Below are 9,683 nucleotides of genomic sequence, written 5' to 3' on the forward strand. Positions count from 1 at the left end.
TTCAACCTCTGAATCTGATTTTTGCTCAAGTCCCTCAATTTCAGCCAGAAAATACCTGAAATCACAGAAAAACACACAAACTCATAGTAAAGTCCAGAAATGTGAATTTTATTTAAAAACTAATAAAAATATACTAAAAACTTACTAAATCATACTAAAAACTATGTAAAAACAATGCCAAAAAGCGTATAAATTATTTGCTCATCAATGTTCTTGTCATGTACCGCCTTCACCTTCTCCTTGTAGAGCCTTGAGTTCTCATACGCTTCTAGTCAAAGGCACTCCAATTCCTCCAATTCCTTCACAGTCCAGTAAGCTTTATGTTCCACCTCTACCGGAAGGTGGCAAGCCTTTCCGTTGACTAGGCGGAACGAACTCATGCCGATGGGTGTCTTGTAAGCAGTGCGATAAGCCCATAGCGCATCTCCAAGCCTAGAGCTCAAGTCCCTTCTATGAGGTTTGATAATCTTCTCCGGTATGCGCTTGATCTCTCTATTAGACACTTCGGCTTGCACATTGGTTTGAGGATGGTAAGCCGTCGCCACCATATGAATGATTTCATATTTCTTCAACAAAACTGTCATTCTTCTATTACAAAAATGAGAGCCTTGATCACTCACGATTGCTTATGGTGATCCAAAGCGACAAATAATATTATTCCTAACAAAAGAAACAACAACGTTAGCATCAGCAGTACAGGTAGGAATTGCTTCCACCCATTTAGAAACATAGTCAACAGCTAACAAAATGTATAAGAAACCATTCGAGTTTGGAAATGGACCCATGAAGTCAATACCCTAAACATAAAAAATTTCACAAAATAACATTAGTTGTCGAGGCATCTCATCCCTCTTGGACATATTTCCAAACCTTTGGCATTGGTGGCAAGAGTCACAGGAAATATTAGCATCCTTAAAAAGTGTGGGCCACCAAAATCTGCAGTCTAAAATTTTTCTTGCAGTCCTTTGAGAACCAAAGTGTCCACCACTCACAGAAGAGTGGCAGGCCTCTAAAATTGACTGGATTTCGGATTGTGGCACACACCGTCTTATTATTTGGTCAGCACTACATCTCCATAAATATGGGTCATCCCATATGTAATACTTGGACTCGCTTTTAAGCTTGTCCTTTTGATGCTTAGAAAAATTTGGAGGAAAGGTACGACTAACCAAATAATTAGCTATGGGTGCATACCAAGGACCCACCTCAGATATTGCTTGCAAGCTATCAAGTGGAAATGCATCATTGATAGGAGTGGAGTCACTTTTAATATGTTCTAGGTGACTCAAGTGGTCTGCCACCAAATTCTGGGAACCACTCTTATCTTTGATCTCTAAATCAAACTCTTGCAATAACAATATCCAACGAATTAACCTTGGTTTAGACTCTTTCTTAGCTAACAAGTATTTCAAAGCCGCATGGTCTAAATATACTACCACCTTAGTTCCAAGTAAATAAGCTCGGAATTTATCCAAAGCAAAAACAACAGCTAAAAGTTCTTTTTCAGTGGTAGTATAATTAGACTGGACACCATCTAAAGTTTTAAAAGCATAAGCAATAATGTATAGGTCCTTACCTTCGCGCTGAGCCAGCGCCGTTCCTACCGCATAGTTTGATGTGTCACACATGATCTCAAATGGCCTACTCTAGTCAGGCCCTCTCACAATAGGAGCTTGGGTCAAAGCAATCTTCAACTTGTCAAATGCTTCCATGCAGTCCTCACTTAAGTCAAACTTTACGTCCTTCTACAGCAGACGGGACAAAGGTAGTGCAACCTTACTGAAGTCTTTGATAAAACGCCGATAGAAACCTGCATGACTAAGAAAATAACGGACTTTCCTCACAGAGGAGGGGTAAGGTAAACCAGAAATAACATTAACCTTTGCAGGATCAACAGATATACCAGTATTAGAAACAACATGGCCTAGAACAATACCTTGCTTTACCATAAAATGACACTTTTCAAAATTAAGCACAAGGTTTGAACTAGCACATCTTTCTAATACTCTAGCTAGACTATCCAAACAAAGGTCAAAGCAATCACTATAAACACTAAAGTCATCCATAAAAACTTCCATACAATGCTCAAGAAGAACTGAGAATATACTCATCATGCACCTTTGAAACGTAGCCGGTGCATTACATAAACCAAAAGGCATTCTCTTATATGCATACATTCCAAAGGGGCATGTAAAAGTTGTTTTCTCCTGATCTTCTGGATCAATATGGATTTGAAAATAGCCAGTATATCCATCTAGAAAATAGTAGTGTGATTTACCTAACAGGCAATCAAGAATTTGATCGATGAAAGGTAATGGGTAGTGATCCTTGCGAGTGGCCAAATTCAAGCGCCTGTAGTCAATGCACACTCTCTAGGAATTCTGCACCCTTGTAGCCATGAGTTCCCCATTCTCATTCTTCACTGTTGTGATGCCAGACTTCTTCAGAACCACCTGTATTGGACTAACCCATTCACTATCTGAGATTGGATAGATGATATCAACTTCAAGCAGTCGGGTCACTTCCTTCTTCACAACTTCTAGAATTGTGGGGTTCAACCGCCTTTGAGGTTGATGAATAGGCCTCGCTCCCTCCTCTAGAAAAATGCGGTGCTCACAGACTTGAGGGCTTATACCTACTAAGTCCGCCAAACTCCACCCAATAGCTTTCTTGTTTCTTCTCAGCACACTAAGCATACGCTCCTCTTGTTGGGAAGTAAGTTCCTTTGCAATAATAACTGGGAGTTGTTGATTATCTTCAAGATAAGCATACTTTAGGTGAGCTGGAAAGGGCTTCAACTTCATTTTCAGCTCATGGCTTGGCACTTGATCATCCGAAACCATTGGAGGTGGCAAGGTGTCTTCAGTATACTCAGGGGGCTTCCCCATACTTGCACCTTGAACCATGTTCTTCTCATCTACTGCCTCTTGGTGAACTTCAGCCACAGTCTCATCAATAATGTCACACTGGAAGATAGAGTGGTCTTCAGGTGGGTGCTTCATAGCTTCATCAAGGTTGAAGCTCACTGCTCTTCCATCAATCACAAATGAATATGTACCCGAGAAGGCATCCAATTTAAACCGAGAAGTCTTCAAAAATAGCCTTCCAAACAAGATGGATGAAGGTCTTCTTGAGTCATTAGGAGGCATCTCTAGAATGTAGAAGTCAATAGGAAAAGTCAACCCTTTAATGCTTACCAAGACGTCTTCCGCAATGCCAATCACTGAGATTATGCTCTTATCTACTAAAATAAAATGGGCTGCCGACCTTTTCAACGGTGGAAGCTTCAAAGCATCATATACAGACAATAGCATAATACTAACACATGCACCTAAATCACACATGTAGTCAACAAACTGTACACCCCTTATAGTGCAAGTAACCATACAAGGACCGGGATCACCACATTTCTCCAGTATAGCACCCATAAGAGCAGAAATTGAGCTACCCAAAGGAATAGTTTCTAAATCATGTATCTTTTCCTTATTCATGCACAAATCCTTTAGAAACTTAGCATACTTAGGAACCTGTCGAATAGAATCAAAAAGGGGAATAGTTACCTCAACCTTTTTTAAGATCTCCACCATCTTGGGATCTAGCTCCACTTGCTTTTTAATCCTCCTAGCAAGGTGTGGAAAAGGAATGGGAATGATCTCTTTCACAACATTGTCTTCCTTAGATACTCCATTCCTTAGTTGAGCAACTTCTTCTTCAACCGCATCTTGTACCTTATCCTCTTCTTCAACATCTTTCACCTCAACAACATCTTCATCTTGAATGTCTTCTCTTGAGCTTGGCTCCTCGGGACTCCTCTCTTGTAATGTAGTGCCAGACCTCAAAGTGATGGCATTGATTCCACCCTTGGGGTTGGGTAAAGGTTGAGAGGGGAGTGCACTAGAGCTTGAAGGTTAATTGTTGGAGGTAGAGGGTGGGTCCATACAGGATATAAGAGCTTGTAGAATGGAGGTAAGACTGGTGAGGCTAGAGGTAAGTGAATTTTGAAGCTCTTTTTGTCCTTGAAGAATTGAACGGAGTGTTTCATCTTGGTTGGAGGAGGAAGGAGGGTAGGTAATTTGAGGCATTTATGGTTGATTGAGTTGAGGTGCTTGAGCTTGCCTTTGGTGAGGTGGTTGGTATCTTTGGCCTTGGTTTTGCTGTTGGTATGGAGGTTCTTGTTGATACCGGTTCTGTTGATAGTTGTTGTTCCACCTTTGATTTCCACCATTGTCTTTGCCTCCATGGTTGTAGTTGTCCCTCCATCCTTGGTTGGGGTTGTCTTGCCAACCTTGATTGTAGTTACCACCTTGATTATAATTACTGCCTTGTTGATAGTACCATTGATTCAGACGGTTGTAATAAGCATTGGTAGCCGCCAAGGTGTTGTCCTCTTGGAGTTGTGGACATTCATCAGTGTAGTGAGAATAGCAAGCGCATATTCAACACGCTCTTTGAGGGACCAACTGTTGACATTGTTGTTGTGGAGGAGGTAGAGGTTGTTGTTGATTGAGTTGGAGCTGCTTGAGTATATTGGTCATCTCTCCCAAAGTCTTCGTGAGAGCAACGGTCTCACTGCTAGAAGAAACTTTCGCTAGATCGGTGATCAGTTGCCATGCTTCTATCACCGTCTTGTAGTTCGTCGGAGAGCCATTGCTTGCAGCATCCAAGAGGGTCTTGTCTCGAGGCTTCATGCCTTGGCAGAAGTAGCTAATTAACACTAACTGGTCAATCATGTGATGAGGACACGAGTCCAGGAGATTCCTGAAGCGTTCCCAATACTCATAGAGAGTCTCTGATTCAGCTTGAATGATGCAGGAAATTTCCTTTCTCAATCTATCTGTAACCTCCGCTAAAAAGAACTTGTGCAGGAATTTCCTTCTGAGCAAATCCCAAACGGCAGTCTCATCTGCACCATGCCGCCTAGTAGTTGAATACGCTGTCTGAAAATCTCTGAGGTGCTTGATAGGCTTTTGAGTGGGTAAACCATGGAATTTAGAACATATAATAGGAATAAATAAAAGACATGATAATTATAATAAATTAATAAAATCAAAATTTGGCACTGACAATTAATTAAAAAGGACCACACAAGCAATAAAAATAAACATAAAAATAATTCAATGCATTGATTAAATTCAAGAGTTACAAGATCCAAACATGAATGCACAATAATCAAATAGAATAGAGTAATAGAGAAATTATAACAAAAAACTAGAAGGAAATTGACTTCAATTGAAGGTAGTGGCACCTCTCTCAAGATCTAATTCGAAGATGAACTAAGAATGCTAAGAACCTTAGGAAAAGTAGTAGTTTTTCTCTCTAGAATTTAAAAACTAAACAAAAACTAAAGTGAAAGTGAAAGTGTGTTCAGTCTCATCTCCACCCCTGCCTCTAGTCTATATTTTCGGGTTTGAAACTGGGTCCAAATCAAACCAGAAATTGCCCCCAGCGAGTTTTGTTAAGTGCAGCACGTGACGCTCTGTCACGCGTACACGTCGGCCACGCGTACGCGTCGCTGAACCTTGCACCTGGCCACGCGTACTCGTCGCTGAACGACGCTCCAGGTCACGCGCACGCGTCGACCATGCGTGCGCGTCGCTCCTCGCTTCCCAGCTCTTTAGTTTCTTGTGTTCCTTCCACTTTAACATGCTTCATCTTCATCCTTTGAGCCATTCATTCCCTGTAAACCTGAAAATACTTCACAAACACATCACGACATCGAATGCTAATAAAGGAGAATTAAAAATTAACAATTTTAAGGCTTAGGAAGCATGTTTTCAATCATAGCACAAAATTAGGAAGGAAATGAAAAACATGCAATTTACATGAATAAGTGTGAGAATAGTTGACAAAACCCACTCAATTCAGTCCAAAATATATCATAATATAGTGGTTTATCACATGCCTCAGCAAGTAATCCTAGAGATTAAGTTGTTTGACGTATGGGCCATAGATTTCATGGGACCCTTCCCGCCTTCATACTCAAACACATACATCCTTGTGGCAGTAGACTATGTGTCTAAATAGGTTGAAGCAATAGCAACACCTACTAATGACACCAGATTAGTAATGAAGTTCCTCCAAAAGAACATCTTCAGCAGATTTGGTGTCCCTAGGACACTAATGAGTGATGGAGGTACTCATTTCTGCAACAGACAGCTGGATTCTGTCTTAAGCCGTTACGGAGTTCGCCACAAAGTAGCAACATCGTATCATCCCCAAAAAATGGGCAAGCTGAAGTCTCAAATAGAGAACTAAAGCGAATTCTAAAGAGGACAGTAAGCACCTCTAGAAAGGATTGGGCTAGAAAGCTTGATGATGCTCTGTGGGTATACAGAACAGCTTTCAAAACCTCTAACATCACCATAGCAGCTGGTGTATGGGAAATCCTATCATTTGCCAGTGGAATTAGAACATAAAGCCTATTAGGCTACTAGATTCTTCAACCTTGATGCTAAAGTAGCAGGAGAGAAATGGCTGCTCCAACTAAATGAGTTGGATGAATTCCGCTTAGCTGCATTTGAAAATGCAAAGATCTATAAGGAAAAAACAAAAAGGTGGCATGACAAGAAAATATCTTCCAAAGTCTTTGAACCAGGACAAAAGGTCCTGCTCTTCAACTCAAGACTCAAATTCTTCTCTGGGAAACTCAAATCCCGTTGGAAGGGACCCTATGTGATTACTAGTGTATCATCTTACAAGAACATAAAACTTCAAGGTAAAGATCCTGACACAAGGTTCACTATCAATGGACAGAGGGTCAAACATTACCTTGGAGGAGATATTGAGCCAGGAGGCTCAACACTGTTACTAAGACAAGTACAGTAAGGTCCAGCTAAAGACATTAAATAAGCGCTTGTTGGGAGGCAACCCAATAATTAATTATATATTATTTTTTAATTTTCTAACCATTTTAATTTTAATTAGTTTTTCTATATAATTGGCTTTTAATTAGGTTGATTTCAACGTTAGTGGTCATGAACAGTGTTTAAACAGAGACAGAATGATGCAGAACAGCAAACAGAATACGGTGGAGAAGGGATCGGATCTCCCTGGCAATTGGGGTGGCAATTGGGCATTCAAACGCCAATGGAGGCAGCAAGCCTAGCGTCAAACGCTAGCCAGGGAGCTCTGGCTGGGCGTTTAATGCCCAAAGGGGAGCACAAGCCTGGCGTTAAACGCCAGCCAGGGAGCCCTAGCTGGGAGTTTAACGCCCAATGAGGAGCACAAGCCTTGTGGTGCGTGGCAGAAGTTAACCAATTAAGAGATTTTAAATAAGAGAACAACGTTGCACGTATAGCTCTTAACCAGCTAAGATCCGCCTCACCAATTTAAAAAGGTTTGTCACGAATTTTAGAAATAAAAATACTGGAGTATGAGTCCCAGGTCGTCTCCCAACGAGTTGCAGGAAAGAATGCTAATTTATTAATCAGAAAATTTCCAGAAAGTTTAAGTTGGATAATGAGTAATTAAAAGTAATTGTAAATTAAAGCAATTAACTAAGAATTATTATTAATATTAAAAGGTCTTGACTGGGGGAATAATTAATTGGAAGTTCTATCCTTGTTGGAATCTTCTCAAGTGTAGTGTAAAGGGGTTGTTATTTTCACTTGGTTAACCCTTACAGAATAAGGAAAAGTATAGTGCTCTTACCAAGGTTGCGAGAACTGGACCGGTCAATAAACCGGTGAGGTCACTGGTTTAATGATTCACTGGTTCGACCGGGGTTCAACCGGGGTTCAACCGGTTTAATTAAATATTAAATAAAATTATTAAAAAACTTAAAATAATCTTAAGTATATAAATTCAATAATTTCTAACTTAATAAAATTTAATATTTCACATATTAAATTATTCATTACTTAATATTATAGGTTCACAAACAACTTCAAACATCAAAGCTTATAACTAAACAAAAAATAAAACGTAAAAAAGAAATCAACTTCATGCAGCTTGACAATCACAGAAATCAACTGAGAATATTCATGAACCACCAAACAGAAGCAAAAAGTAAAAATATTCTCAAAGCCACAGAAATTTTGAGATACCATTCAGTACATTATTACAAAGATTGTCAAGCTAATAGATAACAATCTAACAATTATTGGCTATTGATTACAAACACACACAGTAACAAGAAACAACTCTATAAATATTAATAAGCACACATAAACACACAGAGAAAAGAAGGATGACAAATTCCCCAGCTGCCTTCAACGCCCCGGCGTCAATTTGCTTGCAATGATCATCATTCAATCCCAAGTCACCAATAAACGCATCATAATAGAAAGCCAAAAACAGATTGAAGATTCATCAAACAGAAACCAAAATCATGTAATCCAGATAACCATGAAACAGCAACTCAAAATCATGTAATCCAAATAAACATCAAGCAGCAACCAAAATCATGTAATCCAGCATGAACAAATAGGAACAGAAACATGAACAGAAAAATCAAATTATAAACATGTTCTGAACTTCTGATGAACACAGCTAACAAACATGAACAGATGAACACAGACTTAACAAATCATGAACAGAAAAATCAAAAAATTATAAAATCAAGCACAGAGTAGGCGACGATTAAATAGGAGCCAAGGTGGAAGGCAGAGTATTACCGGCGGCGATGGTAGAGGTGGAGAGCTCGGCGACGACGGTGGAGGTGGAGAGCTCGGCGAAGACGGTGGAGGTGGCGAGCTCGGCGACGACGATGGAGGAGAGGAGCTCCGCGACGGCGATGGAGGAGAGGAGCTCCGCGACGGCAAAGAGGGGCTGTGGGATGCGGTGGCGATGGCGGTGGGATGCGGTGGCGATGGTGGTGGCTATTAGGGTTCGTGAGAGGGTGAGAGGGTGAGAGTTGAGACTGAGATACTGAGATAGTGAGATGAGGATTGGGAATTAGCCATTAGGGATCGTGGCTTCGTGCATAGCCCTTTTATTTTTTTTTCTTTTTTTTTTCCTTCAAAACGACACCGTTTTGAAGTTTAATATGCAAACTAATAAACCGTAAAAAAACCGGACGGTTCTCCCGGTTCACCGGTTAACTGCCGGTTCGACCGGTTTTTTCACCGGTTTTCTGCCAAACGGTTTCTAACCTTACCCGGACCGGTTAGGTGACCGGTTCCCGATTTTTCTGGTTGAACCGGCCGGTCCGGTTCGGTTTTCAGAACCATGGCTCTTACCTACAATTCCTAGTCCTCTCCCTTGGGGAAGTCTAGTGTTAGTAGGTACAGAATTAGCCTACAACGTCCAATGTAACTAAGCACTTGAGCATTCCAACTCAAGTGTCTCCTCTTAATTAACCCCCATGTCAAGGGGAATTTCTACTCTATTGACATGGATTTAATAATCATAAAAATATAAGAAGACATAATTAAATAAAATAAAATAGAGAATTAAAATTAATTAAAAATAAAAATAACTCTATATATTAATAAACTCAAAATGTAACATACTTATTTGAATAGAGTCAATGATCAACTGAAAAGAGTAAAGAATAAGGAAACAAACTAAAGTAGTATCTTCACGGAGGTAATGGCTCTTCAATATCCACAATCCAAAGCAAAAGCATAAACTATCAATGTAACACTAATCTAGATTCAGATCTAAAACTAAAGTAATCCTAATGTGATGAATCTGAATGTGTGTGGATGCCTCCTCTGAGTCTCTGCATATTTCCTCGCTTT

At 40.1% G+C, this 9,683-nt stretch overlaps 1 protein-coding gene across 1 annotated transcript; it reads right to left on the reverse strand.

Moving 5' to 3' along the window:
• On the reverse strand, positions 273-4,240 carry LOC107636755. The gene is made up of 5 exons (XM_016340245.1): positions 4,117-4,240; positions 3,666-3,814; positions 3,059-3,284; positions 2,773-2,935; positions 273-588 (listed from the first exon to the last, which is right to left on the reverse strand). Exons 1-5 carry the CDS (start codon positions 4,238-4,240, stop codon positions 273-275), a joined length of 978 nt encoding a protein of 325 aa, XP_016195731.1.

Source organism: Arachis ipaensis, chromosome B04 (assembly GCF_000816755.2).
Source record: "Arachis ipaensis cultivar K30076 chromosome B04, Araip1.1, whole genome shotgun sequence".
Taxonomy (NCBI): domain Eukaryota; kingdom Viridiplantae; phylum Streptophyta; class Magnoliopsida; order Fabales; family Fabaceae; genus Arachis; species Arachis ipaensis.